The following is a 23,091-nucleotide window of genomic DNA, read 5'->3' as shown; positions in this document are numbered from 1 at the left end:
TAAAGAGTGAAGGCATTATTAAAATATTAATTGCTTAGGTAGAAATAGATACACAGATGTAGAGAACAAGCCTATGGACACCAAGGGGGGAAAGCAGCAGGGGGGTGGGGTGGGGCTGTGGGTGTGGGATGAATTGGGAGATTGGGATTGACATATATACAAATATACAAACATGTGTAAAATACATAATTAATAAGAACCTGCTGTATAAAAAATTAAATTAAATTAAAAAACATTAATTGCTTAAGTTTTGTATTTCTATTATTCAGATATACATAATATAAATAATAAAGTAGGGCATACTTTCATTTCCTCTCCAAAGATCACAATGATGAATTTTAATATGATAAGTAAAATACTGATGTTCTACAAGCAGCCATTCCACAGACTCCAATGTCCTGGCAACTCTGTTAGTTTCTGCACGGGAAGTTGCTTGGTTCCAAGGTAAATTTCCTTAATGGCAGTGTTCAGGCTAAAATTTGTTCAGAAATTCTCAAAGCAACCTTATTCTAGGTAAACTGATAGGTTTCATTATTCATAATGTGTAACTATTGATATGTTACAAATGCACATATTAATATCACTAACATATCAAATACCATTTACATAACCTCTTTTGCTGATTCAAATTTCAAATATTTTCTGTAAACCCTCTAATCCGACCTTAATTCAAAATTGGAAAGTGCAGAGAATTTGAAGGGAATGCCCATTGAACACCAAACATTTTAGCAAGCCAGTACTGATGTGCATTCAATAGATGATTCTTATAAATGATCAGGTGCTTTTCATACAAAAAATAAAAATGACATAGCATGATTTCAATTTAATAACTAATTTGACAAAAACTGTTGTAAAATTAAACTTTCCACAATCTTTCAAATGGTTTACACATTTTCAGTAACTTGGCTAAAGCAATCTATTTGAAACAGTATAAAAAATGTTTGTTGATAAGTTGAAATATTGATTCCTTTCAGTCAAAGAAACATGTTATGCCTGCAACTGCTACACACAGTCACCTCCTAGGAGACATTTGGAAATGACCTTGAAACTCAAAACCCCAAACTTCAAAAGACTATTAGGAAAGCATTAATATTTACCTTATACATGTGAAATGTAATTTACGTACCTATATTACAGTATTTCTAGGAGTCAGATGAACTGGAGGCCTCCAGGAAGAGAGAACATTACTGACAGACTCTAACCCCCTCATTTTTAGTAAGGGTAGATAGTAGGGGATAATGATCAATATATAAATACTGTATCAAACATAAGACATAGCAATATCTGTTAAGAAGTCTCACTTTTAAGAGAACAGTGAAATAAACTTGAAAAACATTTTAGAGTAATTCCTAATAAAGCAATTCTGAAACCCTTCCTACAGAGCAGTTACAGCAGGAAAGACTTTTTGGTTAAGAATTAATACACAGTTGGAGGGCTTAAAACAACAGCAGCAACTGCTGTTCAGAGCTTTTCATGTCCTTATCAAGTTGCAAATGACATTTCAAGATTTGATTCTAAAACAAGGACACTTAGATGCCAAGAATGAATAATATTGTTCAGACACAGAAGCAACTCAGAAATGTGGACAGTCTGGAAATTCTCCCACAGCTAGCGTCTATCACTGAACCAGACTAACTCTCTTTCCTGCTGTCACACCCATTCCGGCTTCCAGATAAACCCCAGACCTGCGTAGGCATGTATCGGGCCAGTGGAAGTGTAATGTGGTTTCTATGATATATACTTCATAAATGAATAAAAGGAACCTAGATTACTGGTTATATGACTGACTGAACCACTTACATAAATGAACTGGAACCTGGCAGTTTGTAGCATAAGTAAGGGCACTGGGTTCAAACTCAACTTTGCTATCTTCTACCCTTGTCACCTTTGGGCAAGTCACTTAATCTTCCTGTGACTCAGTTATTTCATCTATAGAACTGGAGATAAGAACATCATCTCATAGGTTTTCTTTCCTGAGGATTAATGAAATGATTTCATATATATAAAAAGTTCAGAAGAATGTATGGTATGTAACAACAAACACTTTTTGAATCAACTCTTCTCTGTCACTATATCCATATTCTCCCATTAGATAAACACTGAAGTTCTAGTTCATATGTACGTTCCTGGTTGTCAACTGCTGAGTGGCTAAGAAATTCAGAGTACCCTTGGTAACCAGCCAACAGAACACTCACAGACAAAACTGAATCTACCACAGTTCATGAATGAATTTGTTTTACATGTATTTATTGCAATTCTAACCATATCAATCCTGAGGTGTTTGTTGGACCCTTACCAACAATATCACTGTTGCTACAGGAGACAAAAAATGGAGATGGGGGAATTAAGACAATCTACAGAAAGAGAGTCTTACAACTTAAAATAGCACCCCAAACAGGACAAATCCATTGTAATCCTCATGACCATAAAGAAATTCAATAGTAGATACAGTTTTCTATAATGTGCACTGTAGAAGAAACTTAAGGTACGAGACAGGACCAATATGGGTTTTCCAAAGGCCAAGAGCACATTTTTCTCTCTGCTAACAAGGGTTTAAAAATTATCTTTGAAAAGTCTTTAAACAAGCCCTAGTAGATCTTGCCAAAGGACAGTTGTTTTCACAGCTTCTTTTGTTTCTTACTCCTAATCCAAAAAAACACAAATAGGCCTGAGCTAAAGATACTGAAATGCAAGAAAAAGACCATTATAAAAACATTTAATTGCCTTTACCTTCCAATTATACACCCAACAGTTCCACACATTCATTCTACTTTATTAAAGCAGATAACTGAGAGCTATCACATACATCTCATAAATACTAAATTATATATAAAAAAAAAGATTAGCCATTTGTAGTCACTTGTAATATTCATAAAAATCAGAGCAAACTCTTAAGACTACCACTTTATTAGATCCTAACTAAGGTCTGGTCTAAATTAATAAACTTATTTATTGGTAATAACTCCCAAGCAAATATTATGCAATACATAAACGTCAAGGTACAAATATAATCTGCCCACCAAGGAAACTGATAATGGTATTTTGAAAAAATTATTAAATTTAAGAGAATGATTGATAATAATAGCTGATAACAATAAATAATTGCCTCGATGTCTCTGAACATATGAAGAAATGTAGACTATCACTGAAACAAAGCGAAAATGATACCATAATATTAGGATAATGAAGAAAAGGCTTTGTACAAGTTACTATCTCTCTCAAAAAAAGCTTAGTTAAAATATATTCAGTTATGTCCCTGAAAATAGCAAAATTAAGAATTAATTGGCTTGCCTCTTTTTTCTACAAGATTAATAATATATGGTTATATCCTTATCTGGTATCTGGTAAGGTACTAAATTTAAAAAGCACTTTTGTAAGTCTTCAATATTAAACAATTCAAGAACCCTACAGTATGAAGCTGTTGTCAGGCACTGCTACTGCAGAAAGCAAACGCTATCAAGTTCATATCTACTATAGAAAAAGCTGTTTAAAATAGTTGACAGTTATCTTTGTCATCATATTGTTTAAATTGGTTATAACACACCAAGATCATGAGTTCAAGGCTTACTGAGTCAGTTACCTTGTTTGTGCACCATGGGCACAAACTCTACCCCTAACCTACTGTCATCATAAATGTGTATCACTGGTCATAAGAAACATTAGGCAAAAATAGGTGAAATGATCAGTTTAAAAACATTCTTACCACTGGAAATCAAAATAGTATCATGCCCTATTAATTATGGTAGTTAGCATCATCTTTTTATATGGATGACAGACAACATTAGTAAACCAAATAACAAGCAGAAAATAATATGAAAAATCTCACTGCTTTCATAGGTTATATATAAGTGAACCTAACAAACACTATGGCTAATTAGAAGTCATCTCAGGAAAGGATAAAAAATTAAATGTTTAAGGAATTTTAAATTTTAAAGGAATCCCTTAGCTAAACTACATCTCCGTTGGAAATAATTTTAAAAGGGTTAGATGTGTCCCCAAATCCTGCTTCAAATCTATGAAATTAATTTCCTATGATTTCACCTTTATATGTATTCAGTTTATGCCCTAAAATGGATTAAGAAGCTGTGTAATGCCAAATGATATTATTTATACAATGAATGTCTATAAAACTATGATACAAGGATTTTAGAACCATATTCTGATCCATCATACAGATATATTAACATTTGATAATACAATAAATTATTAAAATACTTAAATTGTCAGCATTGAGAAAACTAAAGCATGTGAAATAGAATAGAAATGCCAATAATTAACAAGAGTGTGATCTGATTGGTACTGAAAGAGCAAATAGTAAGTAAAACCTAGGAGAGGAGTGATGGCATCTTTATTATTGCTGTTAATGGAACAAAAGGTACCTAATCACACTAGCTTCTCTTTTCAAAGACAACTACAAATAGCATCACATGTCAAAGAGTAGTTACTTTTGCTGCCTTCTATTAAAAGCAATTACATGCTAGGAAACTACACTGCTCACACATTGCCAGGAGCGTGTTATCAGTCTATTCTTATCACATGAAGCCAGACACAGTCAACTCTCAGTAAGCCATTCGCATGGAGGGAACACTGATAATTCACAAGAGTTTTATCTGCCATTTGAATGCATCACATAGTTTGCTTAGGCTCCTATAAAATTAATTTAAATTAAAAATATGATCCTTAGGCCAGTGTCAACACATGACAAAGAGCATGAGGTAATGGTGCTGGGGAGGCAGGGAAACATCAGACTAATATTAGTACTGGGCCACTGGATAAACTAAAGGCACACCACACATATGTGGAGAACTTAGCCAAGAGTGGCTAGGAACTTCAATATATTGTCACTCTTTCTAGATTGGTTTTATATTGGGAGCTATGTTTTTCAACACACGTTTTTCAACACACCATATGTACATTTTGTTTGTTTGTTTAGTGGGTAAATTGATTCATTCAGTTCTGTCACTTTATGAGTATAATTTTACTGGGTCGTATTAATAGAAATACATTAATACTCTACATAGGCTAGGTAGCATTGAGTACACAAGAATAAAGTACTTAAAAGGGCAAGATCACATAAATAGTCTATCCTTGTCCTGTGGGACAGACAAGGGGATATTGAATTGAGGTTTTTGATGATAGAGCTTTAATCGGCACAATCATACTACAGAGAGATGCAGTGGTGTTGAAAAGCACAGGCTGTGGATTCAGTCTCCCTCTAATGCACCCTATCTCCATGACTTTGCCCACAGAGTAAGCAAAGCAAAGTGGTGAAGCACATGCGCTGCGGAATCATCCTGCTTGAGCTTGATTTCTACCTCCATTTTGTTCATCTGTAAAATGGCTACAATCATAGTACCTACAGCATAGGATAGATGAAAAAATTAAATGAAATAATCCACGGAAAACACTTAACAAAGAATCTGGCATATAGTAAGTGCACAACAGATATTAACATTTGTAATTGTTAAAATTGTCAGTTTTGTTGAGTCTGTGATATGTATTTATCCTCATTCTCACAAGGCTCCGATTGATGGTTTTTATATTTTACTGATCATTATTCTACTTTATAGTTGTTTAGAGACAATAAGAAACTAAGTAGTTTCCTTAGAATCAAACAACAAATCATGAAATAGACATTCACTTTAGCACACTAAACTTCTGTTTAAGTGGGCCAACCATAAATTTTAAAAATTTATTGACTAAATCAACCACAGGCCTCTATGAAAAAAACCTGGCTTTCATTTTTGAAAATTTCAACAAAAATCTGTGGTAGTACACACACACACACACACACACACACACACACACACACACACACACACCCCTAAATGAAGTGAATTACTAAATCATAGGAACTTAAATGGCAAAATAACTTTAACAAACTACCACAGCCAGATTCAATTATGTAGATCGCTGGTATCTAATGAGTTACAAGAAGGATTTTCAAAAAACAGGTTCTATTATATATATCACCGAATGAATCATTAAATACACACACACTTCTTACTATATGCCTAAATTTTGGGTTAGCACCCATACTTTATTTGCTTGGTACTATGAAACTAAGTACACATAACTGTAATTCTCTTGTGTGTTCATCAAACACACTTATACTTGCCAGAAGCTATACTACATACTGGGAAAAAACAGTAAACAAAACGGAAACACTTCTTCCTGCCTGCAAGAAGTTCAGTGTCTGATGGGGAGTCAAATGAATGAAGACAATTATAATATATTATGAAGACTGCATTCTGACAGAAGTGTCATATAAACAGAAGCTAAATGAAGAATTGGTGAAGGTTCAGAGAGAAGTTGCAAAGCCTTGTAAGTGTCTCTGTTCCAGGAACAAAAGAGTCCAGACTGAGTATGTTTTAGGCGGAGTGAAGAGGCAAATGACCTTGAAATGCATGAGTTTAGATGTTCCCTAGGAGACAATGGGTGGTCAGTGAAATGTTCCAAGCATAGGAGTGCCATGATAATTTATACTTTAGAAAGACGATTCTGATTAGGTTGTAGAAAACTGATCACAAGGAAAGAGGACTGAAGGCAGAGAGACCACTTAGGATTCTGTTGAAGTCATCAAGAAGAGAGATGTCATAGCATTTGTAACTACTGAGAAATCAAATTGTATATATCCATATGGTAGGCAGCTTCTGAAATGGTTCCCAAATGCTTCCTGCCTCCTGGTATTCATGCCCTTGAGTAAATTTCCTCCCCATGTGTGAAGCCTGGACCTAGTTAATTGCTTCCAATGATGAAATCAGGCTACCAAAGACTGTGACTTCCCTTTTGCTTCTATTCTCTATTCAATTCTTCTGGGTATGCACAATTTGATGAAGCAAACTGCCTTTTGTCAGCTGCATTACTGAGAGGCCCATGAGGCAAGGAACTGAGGGCAGCCTCTGGATAAAAGCCAGCAAAGACGAATGGCGGCCCTCAGTCCAATAGTCCTAGAGGAACGGAATGCCCTGACAACACCTCACATGCAGCCTTGTGACAGACCTTGAGACAGAGGACTCAGCTGAGCTCTGCCATGATCCCAGAAACTGTGAGAAAATAAATGTGTGTTCATTTAAGTTGCTAAATTTGGGGATAATTTGTTATATATCAATAGCTATAGGCAACTAACATTATCCACAACAATAAAATAAAAAGTTAAAATTCTTCCAACTTCCACAAAAATGTGAAGCTGTTTTCAAGTGTAACTGTATTCCTAGGAACCTGTGTTAAAATGGAACTGATATTTTTAAGTTATAATTTTTAATTTCTTGAGTCATCTCCCGTACAGTATCTGGAGGGCACTAAATAACAAAATTTAGCTCACTCAATCAACACACCTACAAGATGTTAAACGTTGTTTTAAAATAATGATATGCTCATAGAAACAGAGATGAGTATTGTGGTTGCCAGAGGCAGGGGATAGGGGGTAGGGGAATTGGGTGAAGATGGACAAAAGGTACAAATGTCCAGTTATAAAATAAGTTTTGGTGATGTAATGTACAGCATGGTGACTATAGTGAACGATATACTGTATTGTATATTTGAAAGTTGCTAAGAGTGAATCTTAAAAGTTCCCATCACAAGGAAAAAAAGTTTCTAACTATGTGAGTTGAGGGATGTTAACTAAACTTATTGTGGTAATCATTTTGCAATATATACATATATCAAATCATTATGTGGTACACCCTAAACTTACCCAATGTTATATGTCAATTATATTGCAATAAAACTGGAAAAAATAAAAACATTAAGCAAATCAAAAACCAATGATATGAATGAAAATTATAATAATGATCCCAAAAAACATAGTTTAAAATTAGTGAAAAGAAGATAACACCAAGATATTACTGAATAACCTATTAAAAATAAAGAATTAAATTTACTCTTACCAACAAGGACTAATTGGCCGAAGAATTACTTATATATAATGCCTCAGAAAAGCTACCAGATTTGCACATCCCTAAATTAAATATATTTCTCTTAAACAAATTAGAGAAACCTCTTGCCCCTACTTCTTATATCACGTAAAATATATAGTCTGGAACTGGTATAACTGCCATCAATATACAATCAGACCAAAACACACCCCATTATAGTTTTATATAGCTGTGAGAAAAAATTCCACAGGATTTCAAATGTAAATAATTTCTATTTGCCAAAATAAAACCAATTTAGCTAGAACAGTAATTCTAAATGAGAATGATCATCTGTGTGAATTGTAAGTGCTATCAACTAAACACCTGTTATTGTGCCTAATCCATACAATGTATATATGCAAAAATTACTGAAATGGGGAGAGACAGTCTCACTAACTCATAGCTAAAAAGTGTCATATTAAAATAAAACAAGGTGTCTATAATGTTATAAAGCTAACCTCAAAGGAGCCCCATGAAAAACTGATTTCATTACTTTACGTACCCCATGTATATTAATATATACTTACCAAATGCCTAATGACATGAAGACCACATTCCTTCATTCATTATTAGAAGAGACAGACCTTAAGTCATAGCAATGCTTTACAACTGATAGATTCCATTCAAAAAATGCCTTAAAAATTTTAGTCATAAAAAAAAAATAACCTTATTCCCTTCCAAATATACAACTTCCTAGCTTTGGTTTAAGTTCTAAAGAACTGTCTTCAGTGCCAGAATAATAGGATTACACATTTCACAAGATAATATATGTGAAACTATAACTTTAAAGAGGGATCAGTTGGGGCTTCCCTGGTGGCGCAGTGGTTGAGAGTCCGCCTGCCGATGCAGGGGACACGGGTTGGTGCCCCGGTCCAGGAAGATCCCACATGCCGCGGAGCGGCTGGGCCCGTGAGCCATGGCCGCTGAGCCTGCGCGTCCGGAGCCTGTGCTCCGCAATGGGAGAGGCCACAACAGTGAGATGCCCGCGTACCACAAAAAAAAAAAAAAGGTATCAGTTAACTATGCAACAAAACGCACAAATTACTAAGGGCGTAAAAGCCGTTGTTACAACATGGGGAAGTGATTAAGAACAAACCTGGGTTCCAACCTCAGCTTTGCCACTTACTAGCTACGTAAACAAGCCATAATTCTTAATTCCCATAGCCTGTTTCCTCATCTATAAAACAATAATATAGGTTATCTAGGGCTGGTGTGAGGACTAAATGAGATATGAATTTAAAATGCTTATCACAGCTCTTGGGACATAGTAAATGCTTAATATATGTGCTATTACTGCTATTATTGTTATTATTATGATTGCTATTATTATTGTTATTAGTAGTGATGGTGTAGGTAGTAGTACAGTCACCATAGCATCACCAATATGTAAAGAAAGCTATTTTGAAGCCTACTCATTCAGAAGGCTGAAGATACACTGCCTCAATTTCTCTTTACAATTAGTGACTCTTATAATTAAGTAATGGCATGGACCTCTGGCTCATGAATTCTTTGTTTCCTCTTCCACAAGCCAACTGGAAATGAAAACATGAGTCATCATTAAGTTAAAACACTTAAAATGTTCATAATGAAAAAATCTTTGATAAGGTGATAATATATATATCCAAAGAATTTAGATATAATAAGAATGATGAAATTATATATGGTTTTTAGCTGGCTGCCTGAAAAAATTAAAGCCTTCTCGGTTTGTTCCCTTACATATTAATGCTTACACTAAGAAGCATTTATATTATGTCATTAAGATGACAAATTATTTGTTAAGACACCAGGTCTCTCAGGACACCTTAGCACCATTTATAAGGAGTGTGCGCTAAGAATGACATCTCATTATTTTCAAGTCAATTCCAAGATTTCCTATATTATAAAGACAGAGATAAATTAGATTTTAACACTTTTTTGTTTTTTTTCATTGATTTACTAAATATATAAGACTGTGTTAAGCAACCAAACAAGGGTGGGTATCTTCAAAAGCAACCAGCTGATTCTAAGACTAAGAAACATAATTTAAAATATGATCCTAGAGGAAAAGTGCTTTTACATAAATATATCTTCAGACTCAGTTCCACCATAATTTTGAAGCTAGCCCAATATTTCAAGCATTGCAAAATGATCTTTATATGCATTTGAAATATTTATAACACCTCAATTTTCTGTTATTAAAGCTAAATTACACTACAGAAATATATTATTGAAGAAGCTAAACTTTATTAGCCTTCTATGTTTATTTCTTAAATTTCCTCCAAGTAACATTAAAACCAAAGAAACTGCTTACAACTTGTACACACACTATCTTTGTTCTTCCTGAAGCCTCTAGAGAACCCTAGAAATTCTAATTAGAATTAGCAGTTATAACCTACATATTTTATTATTTATTTCAAGTTTAGTTAATATTAACCATCATTACTTTAATTCTTATATAATATCAATAAATCTATAATTACTATAGATTTTTAAGGAAAATGACATTATTATTATAGCTTTGTTGTTCATATGTCCCCAAATATCATCAATTTGAATAATAAATAAAACTAGAACACATATGCAAATTCCAACAGTTACATGTATGATGCACAGTCCGAAGTATCGGGTGTGTTTGGGTTTTCCGTAAGATCTTACGGACAACAAACTTTTTGGCCAACCCAATACTAAGTCTTTTCCAACTGCCTCTAATATATACACTTTTTGTCATTAATCCAGAGAGCATTTTGAGATCTAGTTTGTCATACAGCATCATTATGGCTTGTAAGAAGACCCTAAATATTATAAGCATGAGGACACAGGATTTGGGAACTAGAAGAAACTGTAGAGATTAAGAACTCACACTGATCAGGATATCGTCACATCTTGTCTAGCCTACTGGTATTGATTCACAATCAATGGTCCATCATCTACCTGTGAATTCCCATTACCTATCCTCCAAAGGCCTGCTCAATGGCTAATCATCAAATTATTGGGCCCCTAGGCTTAAAGAACAAAACCCCATTTCCTCAGTGTGAAATTCACCTCACCACCTTCACTCCAAGTCCCAGCCCAACAGGCTGTGCTTTCAACACAGCATGCACTTCACCCTCTCCATATTTTGCTAATGGTGTTCTCTGCCTAGAATGCCTTCTTTCCTTCTCCCCCTATTGAAATTTTGCTTAAATTTCAAGGCCCAGAACAAATTATACCGCCTCTGGGATCTCCATTTGCCCTAGTCAAAATTAACTGTTTCCCTTTTGTGCTCCTTTGGCTTCTTAAAAATATCTAGGCTAACATTTAATAAAAATTGACTAAGTGGAGTATACCTCTTTCTTTCTCCCTGACTAGATGAGTTCCCTGGTACAAAGACAAGACCTTATTCATTTATCTCCCTCCTATTTAGTATAAGACCTTGCACATAGTGGGTACCCAACAAATACAAATTAAATGAAATGAGAGATCCATTCTCTCCTAAGACAGAAATATTTTGGATTATTATAGGAAATTTAGAATAATTTTCTCTACAACTCCAAGAATAAGTGATTCAAATAGAAAGTATAATTTGATGGTACTTTCCCATATTAAACATTTACACATTTAAATATTATAGGTATCAGAACTAGCCTATTTTAAAACTTCTTTCTATTTAGCAATCTGAAGCAACTATAAACTCCTAAGTGAAACGTTTTCTTGAAACACAGACCAGTAATGCTTCACGATGCATTTAGCGAGAAGAGAGACACGAGCTTTCCAAACCCCTTGCAGGAGGAGGAAATTCTCAGAGGTTTTGGAACACTGGGTCTAAGAGCTTTGGAAATAGGTCTTAGAAACGAGTATGTTGCTCCTTCCAGAACACAGCTGCGTGAGTGGCAAACAGCAGCAGAATAGGGAAAAAAGTGGTGCCCTGAAGCTAGGAAAGCCAGGGCAGTGTGGTTTGAGTTGCCTGGAGCCAGAGCCTCCAGCTGATTTCTTACTGATCCTGCCACCTATTGACCAAATTATGAATCAAGGCACTGCAAGTGACAAGGAACTTCAGCTGTTAGAGTTAAGATCAATCAATACTTATCAAAACAAATGGAAGTTTGTATCATTCAAATTCGTTTTGGCTATGTTATGGAATATGCTATGATGCTTAACTGTTCCTTTAAATGTCCCTTCAGAAATAAATTTTAGTAAAAGTAATGGTACTCAAAGGTGCTCCTGACCTAATTTGGACTCAAATATTCAAAATTAGGAAAGTAGAAGAGGTAGTAGTATCACATAGAAAATTCAGAGAATCAGAGTTAAGAGGAATGGAAATGCAGAATTCTCAGTAGTGAGTACGTGAGAGCCTTTACATGACTTTGGTTTTATTTTGCTTTGATTATGTTTTAGCAGCCAGAGTAAGAATGGTTTCTACTCTGACTAGCTTTGCCAAGTGCTGCTCAAAAGAGCATGGAAGTCTCTTGCTGAATTAACAGTTGTAATAAGTGTCAATAACTAAAACAAAACACACACACAGCATCATGTTAAATGAAAGGGAAAGGAGAATTGATATTTATTGAGTGCCTGCTATATCAAGTACCATGCTGGGTGCTTTAAATATATAACTTTATTTAATTTCACACTTCTAGTTAAACATTAGTCTTTCTCATTTTATAGATGAGAAAATTCAGTTGCAGAGGTTACTAGTATCACAGCTGAAATACAAGAATGTATGACTTCATTTCCTCTGGGCTTTTCCCACTATACCACACTACCTTGAGAAACTCTCTAATGGATTTTATACTAACCTCCATGTTTCAAATTCCACTTTCTTCATTTGTAAAATAGAGTTTGGCTTAATCACTTCTAAGGTCCAGACAGACCCTGAAATTTTATGAAACCTATAATTCTTATGGGACTCAATACAAATATATCAATAAGTAAAAGAACAAATGCTCAACACGAAATGTGCAAATAACTGGAGGAAGTTGTTCACAGAAAAAGAGGTTAAAATTGCCTTTGAATAGAAGGAAAGCTACTCAACTTCACTCCTAATTTAAGGAGTAAAAATTATAACATGGATGATTTACCATTTCACCTCTGAGATAGGCAAAGTTTGTCGGGAAACAGATGTTCACATGTATTTTAGATGTAACACTATAAATGGACACAAACTCTTTGGAAGGAAATTTGGTAATATCTATCAAAATTATAAATGCAGACAGCATTTTATCCAGGAATTTCACTTCTAAAATTTATCCTACATATAGATCCTATATGCACAAACGTATATGTAGGTACACGTTTGCCGCAGCATTGCTTGAAATAGCAAAAGACTGGAAATAATCTAAATATCCATCAATAGGGGACAGGTTAAATAAATTCAGATAGGCTCATACCACAGAATTCCGTTCAATGTGTAAAAAGAACAAAGTAGATAAACATAAACTACTATGGAATAATATCCAAGTATATAAAGTGAAAACAGAAAGAAGTAAAAAACAAAAAATGATATATACACATATGCTTCTAGAGGCATAGACTATTTCTAGGAGGCAATGTGGGAAATCAGTAAGAGTGGTTTCTCTAGGGAAGAAGCTGTAAGTCTGCGATTGAAGGGATATGCTTACCACGCATCTTTTTATTACTATTATTAATACCTTGATGTGTAAGCAGGTTTTACTTTTTCAATTTAAAAAAAGTGGTTATAATATATAGTAATGTCTGGAGTCCTTGAAGAATCCTTTAAATGTGAAGTCTAGTAGAGCAAATAAGGGAAGCAAAAGACTTTAATGGCAGGAATTTTCTTAAATGTCAAAACTCTTCAGAATACTCTAATCACCCCAGATTTCTGTATATGTGTGAGCTTCAATCTACAAGGAACAACAAATATAGTACAAGTACCTCCAGTGCGCAAGATAAGCTAGAAGGGCTGAAAAGGAATAATTTTCACCTCTCTCTCTCTCTCCCTCTCTCTCTCTCTCTGAAGCTTCCAAAATTCACATTCTCACATTCTAAGGCATGTTGTGACAAATCAGACAAATGAATGGTAAAGGAGCTAATTCCAAGGGCATGGGTGTGTGGAGTATATCAATTTCTTAGTTGTAAAGACTCACTCAGGCTGAAAAAACTCCTATGCTTAAGTAAGCTATCAATTCTGTGATAATTAGTAAAATAGTAATGTTAAAATGAAATACCAAAACTTCACAAACCACAATGATTAATTATGAGATTGAGAAGTTACCTATATAGTACCAAAATTATGTGTGAAATTCATAAGTGGTTAAGGATATAATCATAAAGAAGGCACTCAATTATCAAATCTGTAAAATATACTTATTAGGTACCAGATTTTGATATTATTCCAGACAATCTGCTTATAGAAAAAAACTATCAAATTTCCAAAAAAAACCAAATGGATTACTACAAATGTAAGACTACATAAGCACGATGGCACCAAATTTACTCAAATTACATTATTTTCTCTTACATGGTGAATCAACAGATTCATCCCCTCTGCTTCTCAGTAAAAATGACAACTTTACAATAGAGGAGTATAAGTTACATATTAAACAATAAAAATAAAACCCATATTTTCAGGTGAATAATAACATTTATGCAAAATAAATTTAATAGGAAAAAAGCTATCCTTCTTTTGCTGCTAGGTAAAATACAGTTAATATGTCAATCTAATTATGTTTGACTCTGCCCAAAAAATTATACATGTACATATTACTAGATTTTTTTAGCGAAGTACTGAATTCAATATATCAGAACAAGAACTCTATATTAAAAAATAAAATATACCTTTTATCTGGGTAGCGAAATTCAGTGCCAATTTTGCAAAGAGATCTGGATTTTCAAATTTCTCCTCCTTAACTTTCAACCAGAAACAGTTCTCAGACAATTCTTTGGGTTCAATCTGAAACAAAAATAACAAAGATAAGTTTCTAAATTATTACTTCATATTTAATTTTTCAAAGAATTCACTTTCACCAGGGTTGAATGATATTACCTTCATTCATCTACCTACTAAATCAATTTTAGGATCTATCAAAACAACACTTCTTAAGTAAACATTCATTGGGAAAGTCACAGACTTCTACTAGTTTACAGAAAAATACACAACAGCAGGCTATGTAGCAAATTACATTTTAAAAAATCTTCTACTGGAAGGAATCTTAAAAATAATTTAGTAAATCCCTCCCCCCAACTCACATACCTTCTTCTTGCTCCTGGATTTTTAACAATGGGGAAACTGAGATTCAGAAAAGTAAATTCCCCATGGTTACAGAAAATAACCATAATAGCTGACACTTACATACCTCCTAAAATGTGTCAGGTACTCTTTTAAGTGATTTCACACATTAACTCATCTCATCTAATCCTCACAATAATCCTTTGAAGTAGGACCTGTTATCATCTCCATGTTAAAGATGAGGAAACCGAGCCCCAGGAAGTCTGAGTGGCTGCCCAAGCTAGTAAATGGCGAAGATGGCTTTCACACCCAGGCAGTGTAGCTCCACAGAATTGTGCTCTCAGCCACTACACTGAAACCCAATATTAGAACTGTGCATTTTCCAGTACATATCATGATGCTTTGTGATATGTAAGTGCCATTACACTATATGCTTAATTGCTAAATTAACATATCATTACATTTACACACACAGATAACTGGGCCAGCAGCTTCTAGGTCCTATAGTTTGGTCGATTGTGCCTAACAAAAAATAACTACATTCCAAAAACATTTATACCTCATTTACTCTTATGAGCAAAGCATAAGTATATGCTTAATTTAAAAAATGATTTAACCATCATTCTGGTCAAACCAATTTAATATGTAGATACTATCAGATATCACTGTAACTATGTTCTTGGAATAGACATTTCCCCAAATGGTGGCCTGGGTAATTGTATTTTCATTAGATTAGTTCCCAGTGAATGCGGACTGTGTCAATCTTGATAATAAGCTTTTTATAAGACATGTTATTTGATAACAATAAAGCAAAATAACATTCAAAGAAAAATCTTTCACACATCATATAAAAAAAGTTTATGTCTCTACTGAATACTGTCAGCGATTCCACACTATCTGAAAGTTTAAAACTAAAAAAAAAAACTAATAATTTTCTAAGAAAAAAATAACTAAGATAAAAAGGCCCATTAATACAAAGATTATATTTAAGAATGTTATAGCAATTAAAGTTAACATTGGTAAAAGAATCAAAATTATTTTTCATATACTATTCTCTAAAACCACTTTCACTTTGATTTTCCTTTTGTCTTCTATGTTAATTTCAAGTTGTCTGTGGAGTTTCCAATTCTCCAGCTATGAAAGATGAACATAAGACGGTGAACTCACAAGCAAAAGCAAAAGAATCAGTGGTCATGTTCTCAATTATTATATCATCCTTATAAGTAGCAATACCGTCATTCACACATTAATGAGCAACTATGACTAGACAAAGCCATAAAGCTATAGTCATAGTATTACCTTTGACCAATTGATCCTCTTCATGGACACCTCAGGTTTATATATTTTTTTGTGCTTCATTCCATATGGCAGATCAAGTGCTCCTGGAGGAGGAGGAACTCCTCCAAGGGGAGGTGGTGGAGGAGGTCCCCCAAACAAAGGCAGTGGTGATGCTATTCCATGTACCCCAGGTAAAGGAGGTGGAGGAGGAGGGGGACCTCCTCTGGGTAGAGGTGGTGCTGGTGGAGGTGGGGGCGGGGGTGGCCCAGCACCTGGCAATGGAGGAGGTAGAGGAGGGCCTGGAATTCCTGATGAACCTGAGAGTCCATGTCCCTGAAATATAAAATAACCCAATGCTTATTTAAATGCTTACAGTAAAGTATAGTAGCAAAGAAAACTTATCAGTAGACATTTGTGGTTGGGTTGTTTAAGATTTATTTAATTTAGCAACATCTAAGGGCTTAAGAATACATGAAAAAGACTTGCATAGATTTTTGATAAGCATTCTAAACCCTGGATAATGAGTAACTCTGCTCATATACTAAGGCTAGGAAAGTTGGCATGCTCAAAGATTTTGTGAAACACTCCTCCAAAATAATGAAAACTTACCTTTCATTATAAGTATATGCAAAGAAGAAGTACTGTATATGGCTTGGGCCTGTTAAGACTAGTTGGTATGAATACGGGATGATTAATACAAAATAACTGATTTAACTTCCTTGGGGCCGATTAGCTTTACACAAAGAGGCTGTCTCATAGCACCAGTAACTTAGCTATCTTCTAATACCAAGAATTAATGCTAAGTAACATCCATTGCATAATAATACAGGTTTATCAATGTTTTTACATCTATTATTTCTTTTCATCCTTATTATAACCCTATAATGTAGGTTGGGTATTTTTATCTCACCACTTATAGATGAGGAAGCTGTAACTGCAAAGAGGTTCAATGACTAACCAAAGGTCGCACAGTCTGAAATATGATTAAGATTTACATGTGGTTCTTCTCATATCTAAGGCAGTCCTCTTTCCACTACAACAGACTAGCTTCTAACGAATGGGTGTCAGTTGCCTTGAGTGGAATTAATTACAGCTTGCAGTATGAGCAGATTATAACTTATTTCTCCCATCAGAAAAGAACTTCAAGCTCATTCTCTAATAATGATGGATGACAGCTGACGGAGATCACTACATTCCATATTGTCCACTTTTTGATTATTAATCTGGACCTGTTACTTTAAACCATTACTGATGACAACGGTTTACTTTCCAAAATGAAAATGAATATAAAAGTGAGTTTGTTAATTATAAACACTCCTAAGGAATGTCCTACAAATGAACATGCATCTTCTGTAATTGAGATACAACATTAGACTAACTGAATGAAAAGTTTAAAACTATTAACATGTCTTGGTATAGTGTTATTTTTATTTGGGGAGAAACTCTTCTAATCTTTACTAATAAGAATTTCCTCCACAGACTACTTAATTGAACTAAACAAACTTAGAATTATCGTTACATAATAAATAAGTGGAAGCTTATTTTTGAAACAATCAACTTAAAGGACTGACCCATTTATAAGAATGTTAAAGATTAACAATCACAGGTAAACAGCATCACAGAAATGTTTCTCCTAATATTCAGTGCACACTGTCCACAAATATTTTATTCACACATATGAATGTTTATGTGTGTATATACATATATACAACTAAAGTGTTTATACACTTAAATGACAATCCTCTCCTGGAATGCAATCCCCTCCTGAGATTAGGAAGAAGGATAGGATTAAAATATGCAAATTCTTTCTATTTTATTTTTAATGCAGCAAAACTATAGAAAACAGTCTGATTTTTCCAATCTTGATTGAGATAGCAAAGAAATTCTGAGGAAAATTAAAATAATTTTTCTGAAAAGTTCAGTCAATTAGTAATTTACCCTATAAATTTTGTATATAAATGGATTTGTTTAATAATTTGAAAGGTAAAATGTGTATCCCATATTTTGTATTAATTGACAGCAAAATGAAAGTAATACTTGTTTGTAAACATAAAATTTTGCCACTATGAGATCATGTTTATGATATAAAACTTGTGTAACCACAAAAATGCTATTACTTTAAAATAGGACTTTTTACTCAAGTTAAATAGATATTTTACAAATTGAATAAAAGTCTCAAATGCCACCAGCCTTAAAATCAAATCATATCAGCCCTTTTCTTCCCTTCTATGAACAATTAGGAATGGAACAATTAAATGAGACCACAATAGAGTATTGAGAATTGAATACAGCAAATGGACCATTTACTATTTGACACAATTTGGGGTGCACTAGAAAGTACTGTGTGACTCTGCACTTTTCCAGATCCATTGATAATAAATAAGCAACTACACAATTAAATGGTAAGGCCCTGTGCTAGGTGCAGTAGGAACTTTAATAAGAGTAAGCACAGGAAGTAAAGACATTGTCCTCAAAGTGTTTATGCTGCAGGGGAAGGGATAAAGCAGGCACACAACCAAATATGATAGGAGTGGTCTACAAAAGTGATATAAAAGTTCAAAGAAATTCCCAGAGTTTTGGGTGACGCTTTCCAAAGGATGTTATACTGAGCTGATCCTTAAAGGAGATGTTTCATTGGCACAGAGGAGCAAGGGAGGGCGTTTCTGAGAGAGAATAACCTAAGTCAGCATTTCTCAACTAAGTTCCATGAACAAACTCTTCTGCAGGAGATGTTAATAGGTGGTCTGAAATAAAGGGTTCTGTGGCTAAATGAGTTTGAGAAAGCTATAGGAAAAAGAGTTCGACAGGTTTCTTTAATGTAGGCCATCTCAGACCCTTTAGTATGCTAATGAAAATGATGAATCTCCAAGAGGAGAATTTCAAGCATACCAAATTTATTGGACTATGGAATGCTTTCCTCATGAAAAACCTATTAGCACCTCTGTAACTAATGTCTGGGAAATGCTGGCCGAAGGAAAAGTGTGGAGACAGTAAATTCTACATGTGAAGGGAGGAGGAAAGGTGACTTAGCTGCAACAGAGGCTGGAGTTAGGGGAGCAGAGACGAGGCTGCAAAGGGGAGATAAGGGAGCCCCAGATAGAAGGCCTTCAAATTCCCGGTAAGGAGATTTTTTCTTCAATCCTGAATGCAACAGGCAACCATTGAACATATTAAAGCCTGGAGTGACAATAATCAGGGCAGTGTTTTAAGAAGATTAATTTGCAACTGACATAAAGCATGAATCTGAAGAAGAAGAGACTATAGGCATGGCAGAAAGTTCGGAAACTATTGTAATATTCCAGGCAGGATGGAATGAGAGAGTGGCCCTGGGGGGTTCAGGGTTTTGATGCAAAGTGAGAAAAAGAGAAAGAACTGACATAATACAGTGACCAACTTAATAATCTGTCATGAGGCAGGGCGGGGAAAAGGCCAGGACAACTCCAGCTTCACAATAAAAAAAAAAAATTGGTGGTAAAATTTAAACAAATAAGAATGGAGACCAAGCTGGTTTGAGGACAGAGAAGTGACCACAAATAATAGGTTTGATTTCAACATGCAGCAGGACTTGCCCATGCGGAGATCTAATCAAGAGCTGGAAATAGACGACAAACCCAGGGGACTTGACACCTACTAAAAGGTGATATTTGAATTTATGATATTGGATGGGATATTAGTGCAAGGGCATACAGAGAAAAAAGAGCAGAGGACAGAACACTGGGGAATGTCATCATTTGGAGGATGAAAACAAAGAGAAACTGAGTTCTGAGATATGTAGAAAACGAAGTCAGATGACACAAAAAAGAGAGATTGAGTGAAAAGAAATTATCAGATATTACAGATAAGTGAAAGAGGCTAAGGGTAGGAAAAGGCCACTGCATTGGGTAATGTGGAGTTCACTGTTGACTTCTGAAGTCACTTTTCAGTAGATTGACAGAAACAGACCTAGTCAATCAACAAACACCCTACTGGGCATCTATGAGGCTAAGAACTAATCTTATGTTTCTTTATATTCATTTAAAAAATATGTTGTGTTGAGAGTATGTAATCAGCTCTAAAATTCAGACACCATAATTAAGATTTTAAGTGTATATGGGGGGTTTTCATCATAGGGAATGTAGGTGGAAATATAAAGTTTACAGATTTTGAAATTATGGTAGTCGAGATATAAAGAGATCTCAAAAAGCTTTAATGAACATTTCCACATTTCTTTTGAAAGAAAATACTATGCATCTAATTTTTCAAATCATTATGAAAATTTCATCTCAAGAAAGAGTTTTGCTTGTGTAATACATTCCATTAAAAATATTCAGGGCACTTTATGCAATGAATGCCATATTTTTATCCAAACATTAAAATGATTTATTGTCCTGGAAAATCAAATCTGTAGTTATTTCAAGTAAAATGGGAAACTACCAGAAAGTCTGCTTCTGGTCACATTTTTTCCTTCACCTAACAAGATAGTTTTCTACCTTCGAACTCAATGTGACATGACACAAAGTCTGTATCTTGTTTTATTACCTGGGTTCGAAGTTGCTGGATTTCTGTTTCAAGCTCTTTGATTTTTTCTTCTCTTTTTTGAAGCTCAGCTTGAGCTTCCTGTCGAGCTGTGAATTCTTCATCGAACTGCAATGATCACCACCATAAATGTACACTTAATAATACAGTTTTGAGAAAGCTTTAAACAACAATATGCATTAAATAAGTGGAGTGTATTTTGCTCCTTAAATTTCCCAGGCCACTCAGAAAATCAGAGCTCTTGATTATTTTATGGCAATTGAGCACCTCCGTGGGGATGGGGTGGTAGTAAAGAAGAACTATGTCCCCAGCCCAAGGTAAAAAAACCATTTTCACTTCTAAAAAAACATACTAAACAAAATTTTAAAAGGGTGGACTAAGGCTCTCTTCATATATAATGGACATTTTTGTGTTTTGTTATTGAAAGTTAGGTTTTAGAATTAATCATGTTTTTTTTTAATGTTTCATCCTATACTTTTAAGTTTATTTAATTAGAAAATGAAACCTAAAAATTAGGAATCAAGCAGTTCAACTCTTTAAAATTATATTTAATCTTGAAAAGAGACTGTACTTTTAGAACGCTCAAACGGACATACATTAATACAAATCAGGCTATTTTTATTATAATCTTAATTGTCTAGCATTCAAAAAGTGATGCTCCACAAAATCTGACAGTAGAATGATATATGCTCTAATGGCATTCTCATTCAGCTGGTTAACCAAAACACTTGTATAAAATGTCATAAGAGGGAAAATGAGAGGTTAAATTACAGTGTGCTAAGCCAAAGAGACCATCAGAATGGTGACTATCCATTTACTGCATCCTGCCCAGCACTTACCTCAGTCAGGTGAATACCGCTCATGTCCAGCTATAGAACATTTGCCCTTTATTGTCACTGTCACTTCAAGTTATTTTAGAAGTCTATACATTATTCCAACAATGTTATTTATGTTTTTAAAAGTGATATATCTTACTGCCAAAAACTACCTTTAGAGTTTGTGGAACAAGGAAAAAGTGTGTTTACTGTTAATAAATATTCCTCCTCATAGTAGACTTGACCTTTGGAAATTATAAAATGCCATTCAGATCCAGTCTGAAGAAAGAGTGGGTAAGCAAAGTGGATAACAGTGTTTGAGTCAAACCTGCAATACTACTTAATTAATTCTTTTATTCATCTCTACTTGAGTCCTGGGAAAATGTCCCACAGAGGATGGTCCAAATCGTTTCTAATATTTACATTTCAAACTTACCCTAATCCTTCAGTATCAGCAAATGACCTTGTTTCCTAGGTCACTGAGAAGATGGAGCTTTTTTGACTTCACTAGTATCCATGTTAAGATTGATCTGATTCTGCGACTTCCCTGGTGGCGCAGTGGTTAAGATCCTGTGCTCCCAATGCAGGGGGCCTGGATTCGATCCCTGGTCAGGTAACTAGATCCCACATGCATGTCGCAACTAAGAGTCACATGCCACAACCAAGGAGCCCATGAGCCGCAATTAAGGAGCCTGCCTGCCGCAACAAAAATCTATTCTAGTAACTGCCACAACTAAGGAGCCCACCTACCACAACTAAGACCCAGAGCAACCAAATAAATAAATAAATATTTTAAAAAAATTGATCTGATTCTATACTCCCAGCCTCCTTGCCAGTGTTATCTTCTCCTGTGTGCTTCTCAAGCATGCTGTCCACACAAGCACACTACAATTTTGCTCTACAAATGGTTTATTAGTACACTTGCGGAGAGGCACACAAGGCTTCTGCTTGTAATTTAAAATGATCTTAATCTGTAAACCCATAGAGTAGGAATCAGAGAAGCCTAAGATATGTGAGCTGGAAGACTTCTTACAAGTCCACTAACCTTATTCTCTCCTTTTAAGGATGAAAAAATTAAGATCCAAGGAGAGTAAGTGGCTAAAATCACAGCTAATTAGCAGAAACACTGAGATCAGATCTTACAACTACCGCTTCTCATTCTAGCTGTCTCCCTTCATTTTTCTTTTTTTTCATTTTTTTTTTTACTACTTTATACTGCCTCTTAGAATCACCCAGAATAAGAGAAGGTACGCAGATAACCACTAGGAGACCATACATGTTTTCATTCTAAATGTTGGTGAGGAGAATAAAGCATCAAACACTGAAACTTCTTTTTTATTATTTCAGGACTCCTTTTCCAATAATAGATGCTTACAGAAATTTTTACCAGATAGATCATCACAATTTGCTCCAGTCTTCTTGTATC

At 34.7% G+C, this 23,091-nt stretch overlaps 1 protein-coding gene across 2 annotated transcripts in view; it reads right to left on the bottom strand.

The window, feature by feature from the left end:
• The window catches only part of DIAPH2 (diaphanous related formin 2), an 897,660-nt gene that overhangs the window by 590,936 nt on the left and 283,633 nt on the right, over positions 1–23,091 (bottom strand). For both annotated transcript variants that reach the window (XM_027086071.1, XM_027086072.1), the window contains exons 16-18: positions 20,854–20,958; positions 16,357–16,668; positions 14,667–14,781 (exon numbers count right to left, since the gene is read on the bottom strand). In XM_027086071.1, coding sequence (XP_026941872.1) covers positions 14,667–14,781; positions 16,357–16,668; positions 20,854–20,958 — 532 coding nt within the window. The remainder of the gene's footprint in view (positions 1–14,666; positions 14,782–16,356; positions 16,669–20,853; positions 20,959–23,091) is intronic.

This window comes from Aethalodelphis obliquidens, unplaced genomic scaffold (genome assembly GCF_003676395.1).
Source record: "Aethalodelphis obliquidens isolate GAN/ISIS:26980383/991018 unplaced genomic scaffold, ASM367639v1 scaffold54, whole genome shotgun sequence".
Lineage (NCBI taxonomy): Eukaryota > Metazoa > Chordata > Mammalia > Artiodactyla > Delphinidae > Aethalodelphis > Aethalodelphis obliquidens.
The sequence above is the reverse complement of the archived record's forward strand: the minus strand, read 5'-3'. Positions and strand labels throughout refer to the sequence as shown.